Consider the following 17,744-nt stretch of genomic DNA (forward strand, 5'->3'; position numbering starts at 1 on the left):
TGGTTGAGTGACATCCCAGGCACTGAGAAGTCACTGGCTCGATTCCCACTCAGGACAAATGTTGCAGACTCAATGTTTTTCTTCTCTCTCCCTCACCCTTCCTCTTTCACTAAAATAAATAAAAACACATTTTTTTAACTGTCCAGGTGGCTCAGTTGGTTGGAGTATTGTCTTGTACACCAAAAGGTTGCAGGTTCAATTCCTGGTCAGGTCACATACCTAGGTTACAAGTTGGGTGCATATGGTAGGTAACCAATCATTTTCCTCTCTCTCTCTCTCTCTCTCTCTCTCTCTCTCTCTCTCTCTCTCTCTCTCTCTCTCTCTCTCCCCCCCCTCACCCCTTCCTGTCTAAACATATGCTTGGTTAAGGATTTTTCAGAAAAGTATCCAGAGACAGAGGAATGAAGATAAGAATGTCAGCTAACTTTAGGTAAAAAACATGGAAGCCATAAAGACAGAGGAGAGACATTTTTAAAGACCCAGGAGAGGGAACTGACAGCAACAGCGAATGAGGTTATTTTCTGGGGTGATAAAAATGTTCAGTGTCTTGCTTGTGGTGGATTTTATGCAATATTCATATTCATAAACAGAATTGATGAAGTTTAATATATGTAAATTATCTTTTAAAAAGTGTATTATATAAAAGATGCTAGTCAATGTAGGGGAAACAGTGCTATCATAATATGAGAATTTCAATTAGAATAAATTTTTTGAAGAGGAAAATTAATTTTCAAAATTACAGAATACTTTCTTCATTTACACCTATGTACTGCAATGTCTCAAAGAGAGGCATAAAATCACAGATGCTTATAATACATATAATAGATACAAACTTTTTATTTTAAGAAATTAAAACAAAATCAAAATATTAACAGAAGGGAGATAATTTTAAGAGATTTAGGTGACTCATAAAAAGTAATTCCCAACAAATAAATGTCTTTTCATAAATAAAAACAAGTTAACGTCATACTAACACTGTTACATAATCAGCAATAGGGATCAGAATTATCAGTTTGAATCTGCGTTGGTTCATAAAATGCCAAAAATTACTATAGGTGAAAAATATTTTCAAACTATTCTTACAAAACTATTTTGTCTTCAATAACTTTTAAATTATTTTTATTAACTTTTCCCAAGCAAATTGTATACTCAAAATGATTTTCATCAACTTCTGTTTTCTACAACTATAATAAAGTATGCACATAGGGTACAACAGATTTGTCTTGTTTTTTACCTCCAGTTTATTTCTTGAAGAAGTGGGTTTCCAGTGACATTCAATTCACGGAGAGAATAGCATGCATCAAAACACTTTAGGGTACTTGTGAGATCTATAAAAATAAACAGTAAGAATCATTACAAAATATTTCAGATAAAGAAATCACAGATCAATGAACATTTTATTTAATTAGCTATTAAATAAGCAACAAAAATTATTTGTTCTGCAGAAAACAATATACAGACTATATTAAGACTCTACTGCCAGAATATATATTTCCACAGCTGTGTGAACTCAAGTAAATCATAAATCATACACCTGATTTATAATTCAGTTTCATACCTATCTCACAGAGTGAGGATTAAATAAAATAATGTGTGTAGATGGCTTAAAACAGTTCATTCCAGGTTATAAACACAAAATTAGAAAAAGTGAAATCTAAAGTAATAGGATAAGTGGTAAAATTGAACATATTCTTAAATAGAATTACATGGACCTATTAAACTTTCAAAAATAAAAACAGTCGGTCAATCTCAGAATTTCTCTCCCACAGAGAACCATCATAAAACTGGACAATGTATATAAAGCACCTGTTTTTAAGCCTAACTCTGGGAGAAGGGAAACACACATGGTGACCCTGCAATCACAGTAGTTTTCTGCCTGAAAGCATGTTATTACTTCAGAGCAAGAAAGTGGAAAACAAGCAAAGAAGCTATTTTGCTGAGTGAGGAGGCAAAGATTAGAACTGAAGCTGGAATTTATGGTAAAAAAAGTACTGATAAGAAGATGTGTGGCCGAGACCGGTTTGGCTCAATGGATAGAGAGTAGGCTTGGGGACTGAAGGGCCCCGGGTTCGATTCTGGTCAAGGGTATGTACCTTGGTTGCGGGCATATTCCCAGTAGGGGTGTGCAAGAGGCAGCTGATTGATGACTCTCTCTTTCATCGATGTTTCTAGCTCTCTATCTCTCTCCCTTCCTCTCTGTACAAAATCAATAAAATATATTATTAAAAAAAAAGAAGCTGTGTGTATATATGTTGGGGGTGGGAGGTGGGAGAAGAGTCTATGTGAAGATTTATTGCAGGTCTCTAGAGGAGGGCGAGGCGTTACATAGGCAGGCAAGACTGAGAAATCTAGCAGAGATCACCTTCTGTAGGGCTAAGAGCTGAATGATGACATTCAAGTTCACGCACAGATGAAAGACATGGTGGTTTCAGCCCAGCCAGAATGAGGCCAAACTGAGTAGAGATTCAACTAAAATCCAAAAAACTGTGCATTGGAAATGAAATGGCCTGGTGTAGGGGCATGCACTAAGAGTTGAAAACTAAAATGAGTTGTTCTAGGAGAGAATAAAATGAAGGCTGACAAAAACAAATTATCCATGAATACTTTAACTGTCTGCCAGAATTAAACTTAACAACCTTTTAAAAATATTTTTTATTGAGAGGAAGCGGGAAAGAGAAACATCAATGATGAGAGAGAATGATTGACTGGCTGCCTCCTGCATGCCCCCTACTGGGGATCAAGCCCACAACCCAGGCATGTGGCCTCGACCAGAATCAAACCTGGAACCCTTCAGTTTGCAGGCCAATGCTCTATCCACTGAATCAAACTGGCTAGGGCAAACTTAACAGCCTTTACTAGGGTACTGGTTAATAATATGGGTTTTGTAATTAAAGAAAACACAATACTTTCAAGAGAAACATCAAAAGTGCTTTATTCAAAGTAATGTCCATTGCGAGCGACACATTTCCCCATCTTTCAGATAATTTGTGGATACCATACCAATAGGACTTTTCTTGTTTTGAGGCAAACCATTCAGAGACCCAATTTTCCACTTCTTCATATGTTTTGAAGTGCTGCTCAGAAAGTGTGTGCGCCATCAATCGGAACAAGTGGTAATCGGAAGGAGCAAGGTCCGGTGAATACAGTGGGTGGGTTAAGACTTCCCAGGCAAGATCTTTTAGGGTAACTTGTCTTTAAGGGGTCTAAAGTGTGTAATGGTGCATCATCATAAAGCAAAATTACTTTACTGCGTCTTCTGGCCCATTCTGGTTGTTTCACCATCAAAGCATGGGTCAAATTGATTATTTTCTGTTGGTATTAACATTTTCACCTGGTTTTAGAATCTCATAATACACCACATCTTCCTGATTTCACCAAATGCAGAGCATTGTCTTCTTTCCAAAGCGATTTGGCTTCGCAGTCGATGTTGATGGTTGACCTGGATCAACCCATGATTTTGTGCATTTGGGATTCTCAGAATAAATCCATTTTTCATTGCCAGTTACAATTCGATACAAAAAAAGACTTTCTTTCATGCTGTTGAAGCAACATTTTTACTGATGACTTTTTGCTTTTCCACTTGTCTTTTGTTCAGTTGATGTGGCACCCATATTTTTCTTCCTTTAAAATATTTCCCATTGCTTGTAAACAATTGGAAATTGTTTGCTGAGCAAAGTTTAATCTTTCTGCAAGTTGTTTTTGAGTTTGACACGCATCTTCATCCAATAATGCTTGTAATTGTTGGTCTCCAAACTTTTTAATTGACCTTGACGTTCTTTATCTTTCACATAAAAATCATCGCTTTTAAAGCATTTAAACCAGCATTCACAAGTATCTTGAGATGGACCATGTTCACCATAAGCTTCCCGAAGTAATGAATTAAAACTTCCTGCAAGAGCTCTTTTTTGGCATAAAATTCGACATTTTTAAGTATAAAAATATCTATGATGTTAACACCTTCAGCAAATTTGACATATGAAGTTTTGAAGCTTGTTGTTAATACAACAAAAAAGCATACATATCAAATCGCACATATCATCAACATATGGATAACTCCATCTATTGAAAAAAATCCTCATTAATAAGCAGTATGCCTAATAAAAGGAAGACAACAATGCCCAGACCCAGTAAATAAACTGTGTGCACAATGTTCAACATACAGTTACAAATCACTAGTCATACAAAGAAAAAGAATATGACCTATCATTAAGAGAAAAGCAGTTAATAGAAACACATCCAAACTAGCTAAATGTAAATCAATTTTGACAAAGTCACCAAATTCAATGTTGAAAAAGCTTATTCAACAAATATTGCTCATGCCGAAACCGGTTTGGCTCAGTGGATAGAGCTTCGGCCTGGAGACTGAAGGGTCCCGGGTTCGATTCCGGTCAAGGGCATGTGCGTTGGTTGTGGGCACATCCCCAGTAGGTGTTGCGCAGGAGGCAGCTGTCGGTGATTCTCTCTCATCAATGTTTCTAACTCTCTATCCCTCTCTCTTCCTCTCTGTAAAAAAATCAATTAAATATATTTTTTTTAAAAACCACAAAAATTGTTCAAACAATTAAATATCTATATTAAAACCTGAATTTATCCCCCTACTTCATACCATTCATAAAAATTAATCTGAGATAGGTCCAAGATCCAAAGGTAAAAAACTAAAAGTATCATACTTCTATAAGAAAACTATAAAACATGGAAAACCATCTCATTCTGGAGGTGGAAAAATACTACCAAGGACACAAAGAAAAATAGTTAATAAATATAATAAATTAATATTATCACAACGTAAAACTTCTGTTCATCTACATATAAAATTAAAAAGTTCTGGAAGAAAATATTTACAAAATATAACTTCACCCAGAATATAGTTTAATTTATATAAATCAATAAGCAAAAAAGCAATAAGCAAATTTTTAAAATGGTAAGATACTTCACTAAACATAAAAATATACAGAAGTCATCAAAAATGCATGAAAAGAGGCATGATATCATTCTTCATCATGAAAATGCAAACTAAAACAATAATGAAATATAAAACCCCCTATAGAATCGAGCAATTGGAAGTCTCATACATTGCATATGGGGATGTAAAATGTTACAAATACTTTGGAAAACAGTGTTTATTTGCCTTTTTTTCAGTTTTTATCAAGTTAAACATACACCTAATCTGCTATCCAGCAATTATACTCTTAAACATTTACCCAAGAGAACTGTAAACATACATCCACAAAATGATTTACATAAGTTTTTCCACAGGAACTTTATAATCATAGTATCTCCAAACCACAAACAAAATATCAACCAACAGGAGAACAAACAAATTGTGATATATTCTATATTCATATAATGGACTACACTTCAGCAAAACAAACAATACAAACTACATATATAAATGACATAGTGGAATATTTCTTGAATGTTCAGCAAAGAAAACTGGAAGCAAAAGATAATGTACTATTTGATCCCATTCATATAAAGATGTATAACAGTCAAAATTAACCTATGGTGACAAATTAGAACTATAGTTGTCTTTATGAGGGGACTAACAGGGAGTAGGGATGGGAAAACTTTGGGGGATGAGTCAGCCAAATGAATGAATCATTTTTCAATTTAGTACATTTTAAATTGGTGTCTATTATATACCTGTGAGGAGTGCACAAGTTAGACAAGTTTTTTTTTTTTACTCGCCTTTACTATGCTACTTACTTCATAGTTAAAAGATACATGAATTTAAAACAACAATATAATTGAGACATATGCCCAGTTCTACCAGAAAGATATGAAAGTGATATGATTTTAAAGGTGGAAAGAATATATTAACTGAATTACTTCACCACGCCTCTTTAAGGAACTTATAAAACAGCAGATGTGAAACTACCCCTACCTTTCTTCTCTTTATGTAAAGCAGGTGATGAATTCCTGTGTGAAAATACCCACCCTATACCAGGAGGAAAGAGAGATTCTTCTCACAAGGACAAGAAGAGAGGCTGAGAGAAATATGCACAAACTTGTTAAACTAACCCTTATTTCCTAGTCAATTTTTTATTTAATTAAATTCCTTAAACCAAGCACCTTTGTCTTGTCACATTTTCACAATTTACTACTCTTATTCAATACTCTAGGTAAGTGTTCAATTCTAAGTGCTTCTTGGGTTCTTTATTTTTCTTGGAGGAACTCCCATGTATATGTGTATGTGGGAGGGAAACCCTGCAATTAAGACATGTAATTTTTTTTTTCCTGTTTTTTCTTGTGTCGGTTTAATTCTTCCGTCTCAGCCTAGGAAGTTAAGAAGGTTAGAGGAGAAAATTTTCCTCCTCTGTATGTGTACTATTAAAGCATCTATCTAAAGCAGCTCCTCAATGCTATTTGGAACAGAAACTCAATTTTTAAAAAATTATATATTATTATAAACTTACCAGAAAGGCAATTATTGCTGACATCCAGTTTTTCCAGAGAAATGAAATGAAAAAGTGGTGTGATTTTTGTCAAGCTGAAAACAAACAAAAAAATTGAATTCATAGAAGTTTTAAATTGGAAACTCCTTAACATTATTGAACTAACTATATAATTATAAATCATATAGTACAATTATATGATATGCAATTATATGTAACTGAATATGGAATAGTATGTGTACACTAAAATAAATTTATAATATCATTGATTAACAGTACTTATTAAAATTCAATAATTATAAAATTTAAGTATTTATTTTATAACAAAAAAAATTTATTCATTTCTATGGAGAAATTACCATGGAATTGCCAATTTCAATAACAAATATCATGTACTTTAATGTATATGTGGCATTTAAATAAAAACAAGTAAATGCTTTATTGTTACTTTTTTTGTCTTTGTATAAGGCCAAATTTATATTATTTGTATATTTTTTCTATGTTAAACCATTATAAGGTAAAAATCATAAAGATACTTATCTTCACTTTTTTACAAGATGACTGATTAGAGTCACTAATAATAATAGAAAATGTTTTATAACAATTGTATAGACAAATCTGACAGAAATATATGAATATTTAAAATCAACACTCAACTAAATTATGCATATTCAAATTCTAATGATAAACTTTCCTCCTACTTTTAAAAATTTCTATAGCTTTCTAAGTTAAAATTGTCATTAAGAGCCTATATTCTAGTAAGAAACATAATATTTAAAATATCACATCATTGGAAACAAAAGTCATAAAAGAAAAATTAACTTAAGTTTGACTTACATTTCTAAGACAAGTCTACACTTACTCTGAACATAATATCACCTTATTCTATTACAGAATAGATATTTGGAAATAAAAATTAAGTCAAATCATCTGAATCTTTAAACAAAACAAAAATTCTTTCATATAATATATATTCTCATCACAAAGACAATTGTGTTCTGAACTAATTCCCATTATAAATGTTGGAACTCTATAACTGTTCAAAATATGCTTCAATGGAAGGAGTATTTGTAGTACAAAAAAGTATGCATTAATTTCCAGTTCTTTTTGTGTTGTTCTTTTAAAAAATATTGCCCCTTCAGTTGGCCTGGCAGATGTCTTCATCTTTATTTCTACCAGCTCTTAACAATTGAAATACATATATATATATACTACTATTTAAGTTCAGAAGGTTACGGAATAATAATGTTACTGGAGGGCTTCTGGATCTGACACAAAACTATCGGTTGTACTGACCTTGACTTCTCTCTTGTACTATCCTGTTCTGTATTAGCAGAGAGACAGAGGATACTACTGATGAAAACATAGACTAAATAACAGGCTGGAAGATCTCTCTGAATGTAGCCAATCCTAAGTACAATATTACTATTTATACTAAACCTATACACACTACTTCTTAAAAACAATGTCCAGTGGGGGAATCCAAGGTAATAAAAGAAAAAGTGGAAAAGTATTGGCATTTCATTTATACATTTACTTCATTATTTGTACATAGAGTCTTTAATAGTAAAATTTACTGAAATGTCACACGTACACAGAAAAACAAAGAAAATAAATAAAGAGAAAAAAAGGAACTTAAAACTCTGTCACTGTATATTTCATGGATTTAAGCTCTAACATTAAGACACATTCTATTTAGGTATGTGATTTGGAGTTATTCAAGGAAATTGAAGTTATTCAAATGAAATATAATTCTAATAAATGTATTTATTAAAAGAACATTCTTATTTGTTTCCTACCTTTAATATATTTCCAATAATAACTATTTGTTCTTCTATTAAAGGATTTGGAAAGGTGAGTCGATAATGAGTTTTTCTCTTTTTTCAGAGTATATATTCTTTTCCATCAATTAGTTACATAATAACATATAGGTAAAATACAAGTAAAAGTAACTAAGAACGTTTTAGAATTAAAGAAAAAAACCTTTGCAAATACCTATTCAAGTAAAGAAATATTTTGTTTGATAAAATATTTTTATAATATTGAAATTTTATCTTTTCTGATAGCCATGCTTTTAGAATCACATTTTCATTTTTGGAAATTTTAATCAAGAAAACTGGCTATTCATTCACCTTAACAACTATTCATTAGGATGGTAGAAACCTAATAGAATCTTAAAACAAAACAAAACACAAAAACACACAAACTCTAGAACTTTTACTGACATTCTGTGTATATTTTTTCCTAAGAAAATTCAAACCAGAAAGACAAAGGACATTAGTGAAAACCTAATACTATTTGACCTTATCACATTAGCCTTGGGCATAAAAAAGATATAAATTTCAAAGACGACAAAAAGCAAAAGATTTGTACAATGAGCAGCCGATGGGTAATAGTTTCCACTTTCTGCTCCTACTTAGAGTCTCACTGGAAATAGAAAGGCTTGTGAAGCCAGAGAGTCCTCCAGTTATAACTCCACTGCGTCAAACTTAAAACAGTCACATGTCCTAATGAAAATTTAAAACAGAAGTCAGAATGAAACAAGTATTTCAAACAATATGTGCTAAGTACCATTTTTTATATGTATTTCATTTGTTGGAAAAAGAGCATATGGATATAATTTCTTCCTTGTGATGAAAATATTTATCAAAAACTAAAAGAAGAATATATAAAATTTAAAAAACATACCAGCCACAAATACAAATATCTAATTTATAATTTTTTTTCAGGTTTGCAAATGCATTCACATACATTTTCCTTTTGGATCATCATTACACCTCATAAGATAGGTTAGGTAGGTATTACTATCTTTTTTTACACATGAAAACAGTGAGAGTCATGTAGTGAGAAAAGAGTTATTCAATGTCACATGACAGATAAATGTGGATTAAGAATTCAAACCTAAATCTGCTGATTCTGAATTTTATCAAACCTGATATGGTTCTGAAAAGGTCAATGCATATGTGAAAACTTAATGTAAGATGAATATTTTTTACAGTTTATCATATTAGCTTATTATAAAAAATCCTAAGGTTGAAAATTATTTTTGCTATGATTTTAGGAAATAAATTTTCTACTGTATATGTCCATTCAGATCAATCACATTTCCATGGCCCCCTTAATACTCCCCTGGTCATCCTCCAAAAATGGTAGACATTTGCATGTACAAAGAGCTTTGAGAGGCCCACAAAAACTAAATTCACATATGTAATAGCATTATTATAATGTTCTAAAAAGCATATTATATAACTTAATCTCTCTTTAAATATATTAAGTTCAAGATTAAGCTCCTTTATTCCTAAGAGTTTTTTGAGGGAAAGGACATATATTACTTAGTTTTGTATCCCCCACAAATAGCAAACGTTATTTCAATATATAAAATGTACTAGTATAAAGCTAAGCAAACAAAATTATAAATAAATAATTTTATTTAAGTATACCAATTATAGTTATCATCTCTAAAATAAATTTTAATAGTCTATTATATATTAATCCTAGTCATATCAGATTGATAGGGCAAAAGTCTATTAGTCAGAATTACTTTTAACTTTTAAAGGTAGAATATTTCTTTGATAATCTCAATGGCTCAATAAAATTAAAGGCATCTATCTCAAATTTAAATATTGAATTGTTCATAATTTAAATATTCCTAATATTTAAAAATATTATGCTCATCACTGTGGCTTGAGAAACATTTCTATAGTATATTCTAAATATGTCCTCTACTGATTTTTTTTTGCATATATCCAAAGCACAGCTAAGTATTTCTATTAAAATTTTATCTCTTATCTGGAAATATTGAATAAAGATCCAATGAGTTTTTGGATGGCCCAACTTAATCAAAACAGTGTTATCTGATAGAACTGATTCTGGAATAAATATCATTTTAAAGTCAAATCACCTTTAATATTTTAGATCTGATTAAAACAATTTGAAGGTATTTTTGCATACACAATCTATTTTGATTTGTCAAATAGTAGAATAGTATATAATACATATAAAGTAAACCATTTGGAGCAGATATGCTTAAAAGATGAACAGTATTCAGGCAGAGATTAAGAGAAAACTTTTTTTTTTGGTGGGAGGGATACACATATTAACATTGGGTTGTCCTTGTTTACTTATTTTGCAAGAATTATATAACTCAAAGAAGAAATTTATGTTAAAGTTGGTTCCTTTTCCCTACTCCATGTGCCTTTCATGAACAAATTAATCATATTAGTCTGAACAGTCTCAATGAAATATTAAACAGAGGGAGGCATATACATATTTTGTTCCTGCTTTGGTTTCAACAGTTATTTTCTGCAAAGATCCAGATGTTTGGTGGTTTCAAATGGATCTCCTGTGACAGGTACCCATCTCGATTTAATGTTAAGGTATTTTTTTTAAGTGTTACTTTATATCCTTAGGGAAATCGAATTTAAATCTATCTTAACAGTTACAAAAAGACATGCAAGTTGAGAGCAGATTAAAAATCCTTTTCCAGGACTTAATAAGTACCATTTGAGAGAATGAGACATCCTTCTAAATTAAATTAACTACCTCCTGTATTTTCCAAGGACTATATTCTTTACAAATATAAACAAACCTGCTCTAAGAGTTTTCTACAAGTACATTTTGAGAAGAAACAAAATGAGTAAGATAAGTGAGAATTAAAAGTCTACTAAAATTCAAGGGTATGTCTACACTTTAATTTTTTAAATTCTATGAAATGTTATTTATAATTTAAGTACCAATTCATTGCAATGCACTTTCTATGAATTATTAAGAAAAAAACTAACAGCTTTTCTACTTAGTATGAAGACCACACAATTAAGTAATCATTTACTGCATTTATTAAGTAAAGTTCATTTTTTACCTGTTTTGAGACAGAGTCAAGTTTTGTAGCAAAGGCAGCCAATACAAAGAACATGCTTCCACAACTGAAATGCTGTTATCATCCAAGTACAATTCTCGTAGTAGAACATGATTCTCCAAGGATGGAATCTATATTTAAATTTGTGTCATTTATCAATAGCTTATATTAAGCAAAATATTTTTATTATTTAACCAAATTTAAAAGTGTAAAATTTATTAAAACTAACAACAGATATATTCTGGTAAAGTGTATATCACAAATCAAATTATGATGTTATGAAAATTTTAGTATAAATTAAAATTTTAAGAATTAACCTCCATTAAAATTTTGTATAGAAAGTATTTTATGCTGAATTTTAGTTAAAATTACATGATAGAAAATTTGATCACACTACATACTAAAATATTTGATTTATTATATTTTGGTATTATGAAAAAGTAATGTTAAATTAAATTTAAAATTTCCTAACTCTGGTAAACATTTGTTTAAATATTGGAAAGTGTGCAATAGTTTAAAATAAAATGAAAATACAGCTGACAGACAAAATAAAATAATCAAAATTGCTTTTGAAATATGTGGTTGATATTTTCATCAAAAGAAATGATTGTTCATTAATCACAGAAATGAATTCAAAGCCCTTACCTCACTTAGATAATTTCCCTGTAATTTCAGTATTTGAAGCAATCCACAGTTTTCAATACCCTCAACTTTAGTAAGATGATTATGTGAACAATCCAGGTAGATAATGGTAGGAGTATCACAAAGGCCTTTTGTACTAATTAACTGATTGTTGTCCACAATTAGTTGCTGGAGATTTTTTAAAGATTCTAAACCACCTAGAAGAAAAATTTTCCAAGATCAATTGTATCACAATTTTTCAAGATTCTAAAGGAGAGTTTTAGAATAATTGTGCATTTATATTTTCTAAAGCTAATATCAGTAAAGACTTAGACCAAATTCCTACTGAAAAATGTGTGAGTGTAAAATGTATTATTATTTAAACTTGTATTGGGAGATATATTTTTGAATGACATATATCAATTAAAAAGTGAACAAAATTCTAAAAGGTATACATTGGGCACAGAATGTTTTATTTTCAAATAACAATGGGACAATGGACAGATAGAGAAGGACTCTTTTTAAAAAATATTTTTAACTCAGTTTCAAGGGATTGATTTTTTAAAATTTATTTTTCAGATACTAAGCTATATTACTAAGCCACTGTTCTCAAAACTGCCTGGTACTGGCACAAGAACAGACATATAGACCAGTGGAACAGAACAAAGAACCCAGAAATCTACTCAAGACATTAATTATCCTCAATTAATACTTGACAAAGGAGACAAGAGCATCAGTGGAATCAAGACAGTCTCTTCAATAAATGGTGTTGGGAAAATTGGACAGATACATGCCAAAAAAAAGAACGAAAGAAAGAAAAAAAAGAAAGAAATTGGACCACCAACTTACACCATACACAAAAATAAACTTAAAATAGATAAAAGACTTTAACATAAGACCAGAAACCATAAAAATCTTAGAAAAATTCATGCAAAATAGCAGACATTTGTCATAGCAATATCTTTACTGACAGAGCTCCTAGGACAATGGTTACTGAGGAGAAAATAAACAAATGGGACTACATCAAAATAAAAAGCTTCAGCACAGCAAAAGAAACCATCAACAAAACAACAAGAAAGCCCACTGCATGGGAGAACATATTTGTCAATGTTATCCCTATATAATAAAAGCATAATATGCAAATTGACTGAAAGGCCAAACAGTGGAACGACCATTCAGATGGCCATCTTGAACCATGCTATGACACCCAATAGCACCAGGCCAGCCAAGGTAGGTGTGATATAATTGGTCAGGGCCTAAACATCGCCCCATGATCACCCCTCAGAGAGAGGCCCAGGCCACTGGCCAGCAGGGAGATCAATTGGAAGTGGGGGGGGGGGGGAGCTGGAGGGGTGTTCCACAATCATCCCAAAGAGGAAGGCCTAGGCCTCCAACCAATGCGCTGTGGTGGGTGGGCTGGGCCTCCTTCTGCAAGAGAAGCCTGGGTCCGCTCTTGTACAAATTTTGTGCATCGGGCCTCTAGTATCCAATAAGGGTTTAACTCCAACATTTATGAGGAACTTATACAACTTCATAAAAGGAAGATAAACAGTCCAACCAAAAAATGGGCAAAGAACCTAAGTGGACACTTTTTGAAAGAGGGCCCATAGAAGGCCAAGAGACATATGAAAACATGCTGAAAGTCACTAATCATTTGAGAGATGCAAGTCAAAATAACAATGTGGTACCATCTCATACCTGTCAGAATAATTATCGTCAACAAATCAACAAAGGACAAGTGCTGGCGAGGATGTGAAAGAAAAGGTACCCTCATGCACTGCTGGTGGAAATACAATCTGGTGCAGCCACTGTGGAAAACAGCATTGAGTTTCCTCAAAAAACTAAAAATGGAACTCTTATTTGACCCAGTGATCCCACTTCTAGGAATATATCCCAAGAAACCAGAAATACTCATAAAAGGATATATGCACCCCTATGTTCATAGTAGCACTATTTACAATAGCTAAGATTTGGAAACAGCTTAAGTGCCCATCAGCAGATAAATGGATTTAAAAACTGTGGTATATCTACACTATATAATACTACATTGCTGTAAAAAAGAAAGAACTCTTACCATTTGCAATAGAATGGATGGACCTGGAGAGCATTATGATAAATGAAATAAGCCAGTTGAAGAAAGATAAATATCACATGATCTCACTCATTTGTAGAATATAAACTGATGAACAAAAATAGATCCAGAGACATAGAAGCATCAAACAGCTGTCAAACCTCAGAGGTAAAGTAGGGTATGGGGGTTCGTGGGGAGGGAGCAGGTAAGAGATCAACCAAAGGACTTGTCTGCATGCATATAAATATAACCAATGGACACAGACAGTAGGGGGGTGAGGGAATGTGCTGGGAGTGGGAGCAGCCGGGGGGGGGGGGGGGGTCAATGGTGGGGGGGGAAGGACACATATCTAATAATTTAAAAATATATAAAGAACTTAAATTTAAAAAAATGTTTTATTGAACAATAATTGGTATATAATCTTATATTGGTTGTATTAGTTTCAGGTCTACAAAATAGTAATTTGACATTTTTAATTAGAATTCTTATTTAAGTTTGAATATATAACATTAGAATAGCATTTCACTTCCACTGAGATATTTACCTTAAACTCCCAAATGAAGTAGGTACACCATATCATAACCAATGGATCACTGAAGCAACTTGTGTTCATTGATAGACAAATAAAGAATATTCACTGTATACATATACAGTGAAATATCACTCAGCCAGGAAAGAGAACAACATAGATGGGCCCAGAGGATAGTAGGCTAAGTGAAGTAAGTCAGATAAAGACAAATACCATATGATTTTACTTATATATGGAATAAAAATAAATAAATAAATAAATAGACAAGACAGAAACATACTCATAAATGCAGAGAACAAATTGACAGTCATCAGATGACAAGGACGATGGCTGGATAAGTGAAAAGAGATGAAAGGGATTAAAAAGTTTTAATTGTTGGTTATAAAAAATAGACACAGAGATGTAAATCACAGGGTATATAGTCAATAATTTATATATATAAAGAGGCAGGGTCTGTAACATCCAAAATGACCGAAGGGACAGCCTAACGCCAGGCTGTGCATGCAACAGGCTCTGGTGGGTGGGGACTGGCCAGTGGGCTGAACTGCTGACCTCTTGGAGATTGAGAGAGGGGTGGGGCTGATCAGCAGCTACCCCAGACTGCTGGCAAGGCCCTCTCTCTCTCTCTCTCTCTCTCTCTCTCTCTCTCTCTCTCTATCTATCTCTCTCTCTCTGACTCTGTCTCCAAGAGGTCAGCAGTTCAGCGGGCTTCCAAGCAGCCTGGGGCAGATGCTGATCAGCCCCGCCTCTCTGATTAGGCCCATAAATAGCCCAGAGACGCTGACTGACCTAGAAACAGACCAATCAGAATCAAATCTGGGTGAACTGCAAGGAGCCAATGGCTGCCGAGAAGGCAGAGCTTTTGATGCTCACTGGCATAGAAATCAACCAAGCAGAACCTAATCTAGGTGAAGTGTGAGGAGCCAATGGCTGCCTAGGAGGTGGAGCTTTTGATGCTGACTGGCATAGAAACTGACCAATCAACTTAATCTGGGTGAACTGTGAAGGGGCTGAGGAGAAGTTTTAAGGGCAATAGCTATTTGGTGTAAGCCGTAAGGTATAAGAAAGCAGTTCAATTTTTTAATAACTGGTTTGGCAGTATAGTGCATATGGTTGGCTATAAGTCCAGATATAGGGATCATGTATTTTTATCTTCCAATAGCATCTCCTCCAGCTGAAAAAGGCTCCCTCCTCCCTTTAAGCTAGGGGTGTCGAACTCAATCAGAGAAGGGGCCAAAATCTAAAATCCAGCCTAAATCGCGGGCCGAATGGTTTACTGAACAGTCATAAACTGACAATGTCATAAACTGACAGCGGAGTGCAGTGATGACAGTGCGGTGCGGGCCACATTGCAAGGCCTGGCGGGCTGGATTTGGCCCGCGAGCCTTGTGTTTGACACATGTGCTTTAAGCAATCCTATCCTATATAATCTATCTATACTAATAAAAGGGTGATATGTTAATTAGACTGGGTCAACTGGCCATCTTCCAGATGTCTGACTTCCTTCTGGACAAAGCCATGGTGGTGGGGACCAAGACAGAGGCAGTTAAGAGCCATCAGGCCAGCAGGGGAGGGAATTTGGGGGTGAGACCTGGCCGGCAGGGGGTTAGGAGCAATCGGGCCAGTAAGGGAAGACAGTTGGGAGCGAGATAAGGCTAGCAGGGGAGGGCAATTGGGGGTGACATCAGGCAGGCAGGGGAGGGCAGTTAGGGGTGATCAGGCTAGCAGAGGCAGTTAGGGGTGATTAGGCAGGCAGAGGTGGTTAGGGACAATCAGACAGTCAGACAGAAGGGTTAGAGGCAATCAGGTAGGCAAGCAGAGGTAGTTCCCTATTGGAGAGGGTGCAGGCTGGGCTGAGGGAACCCCATCCCTGTGCATGAATTTCGTGCATCGGGCCACTAGTATTGTAATAACTATGTATGCTATCAGGTGGGTATGAGACTTAACAGAGTGATCACTTTGAAAGGTATATAAATGTCTAATCATTATGATATACACCTGAAACTAATATAATATGTCAACTGTAATTGAAAAATAAATTTAAAATATAAAATAAAAATAAACCTAAGAAATGTCAGCATATTCTTTATGTATTTCAAGATTATCACAAGTGGCCTCACTTTGCTCAGATAAACTTAAAATAAATATGATTCTAACTAAAGAACATTAGAGGAGGCTAAGACTATTGCTCAGTGGTTACAGGAAAAAAATTCAGAAGGTGGTTTAAACAAACCCTCGGGAGTTAGTATTAGAAAAAAACGTTTAGAAAGATTATAAAAGTTTCATGGAAGAACTATTCTGCCATAACACACACACACACACACACAGAAATTTGACCATTGTGACAACATGGATAGACTTTATCTTACTTAACAGAGGCCTGGTGCATAAAAATTCATGCACTCAGGGGGCAGAAGAGGAGGTCCACCCACTCCCCGGGGGATCAGGCCTAAAGCTAGCAGTCACACACCGCTCAGACAGACAAGACCCTTAGGGGATGTCTGACTGTGACTTAGGCCCACAGAGAGCAGGCCTAAGCTGCAGTCGGACATCCTTAGTGCGGCCGAGGAGACAGAAGAGGCTCCCACCACTGCCACTATGTTCACAGCGATCAGCCTGGCTGTGGCTGAGCGGAGCTTCCCCTGTGGGAGCACACTGACCACTAGGGGGCAGCTCCTGCATCGAAAGTCTGCCCCCTGGTTGTCACATTATAGCAACTGGTCATTCCCAGCCATTCTGTTGTTAGGGTCAATTTGCATATTACATTTGTATTATATGATATGTAAAAACAAATGAGCAAGCAAAAACCTAACAACCTCATAGAAAAAGAGATCAGATTTGTGGTTACCAGAAGAAGAGTATATAGTATGGAAAATTAGAGGAAGGAAATAAAAAGGTACAAAGATAAATAAGTACTAGGGATATAATGTACAACGTGATGATTGCAACTGACACTGCCATATAATATATAGGAAAGTTGTTAAGGGAGTATATCCTATGAGTTCTCATCACAGGATAATTTTTTTTTTTTTTTTTACTGCATCTATATGAGGAGATGCAGGTTAGTTGATCCTATTGTGGTAATCATTTCACAGTATATGTAAATCAAACCAGCATGCTGTACGTCTTAAACTTATGCAGTGATGTATGTCAATGATTTCCCAATAAAAATGGAAAAAATGTTTATGTAGATATTAAAAAACTAGAAAATATTATTTAGATTAAACAATGAGCTATATATGTTCCACATAGTACTACCCTGTTATATGAAAT

At 33.9% G+C, this 17,744-nt stretch overlaps 1 protein-coding gene across 1 annotated transcript in view; it reads right to left on the bottom strand.

The window, feature by feature from the left end:
• The window catches only part of LOC311618890 (leucine-rich repeat- and IQ domain-containing protein 1-like), a gene marked incomplete at its 3' end in the record, with an annotated part of 227,460 nt that overhangs the window by 147,763 nt on the left and 61,953 nt on the right, over positions 1-17,744 (bottom strand). Inside the window, exons 10-13 of the mRNA XM_084876624.1 lie at positions 11,896-12,089; positions 11,254-11,381; positions 6,417-6,490; positions 1,235-1,328 (exon numbers count right to left, since the gene is read on the bottom strand). Of these exons, the coding sequence (XP_084732750.1) occupies positions 1,235-1,328; positions 6,417-6,490; positions 11,254-11,381; positions 11,896-12,089 (490 nt within the window). The remainder of the gene's footprint in view (positions 1-1,234; positions 1,329-6,416; positions 6,491-11,253; positions 11,382-11,895; positions 12,090-17,744) is intronic.

Source organism: Pipistrellus hanaki (assembly GCF_964339955.1).
Source record: "Pipistrellus hanaki genome assembly, chromosome: 3".
NCBI lineage: Eukaryota > Metazoa > Chordata > Mammalia > Chiroptera > Vespertilionidae > Pipistrellus > Pipistrellus hanaki.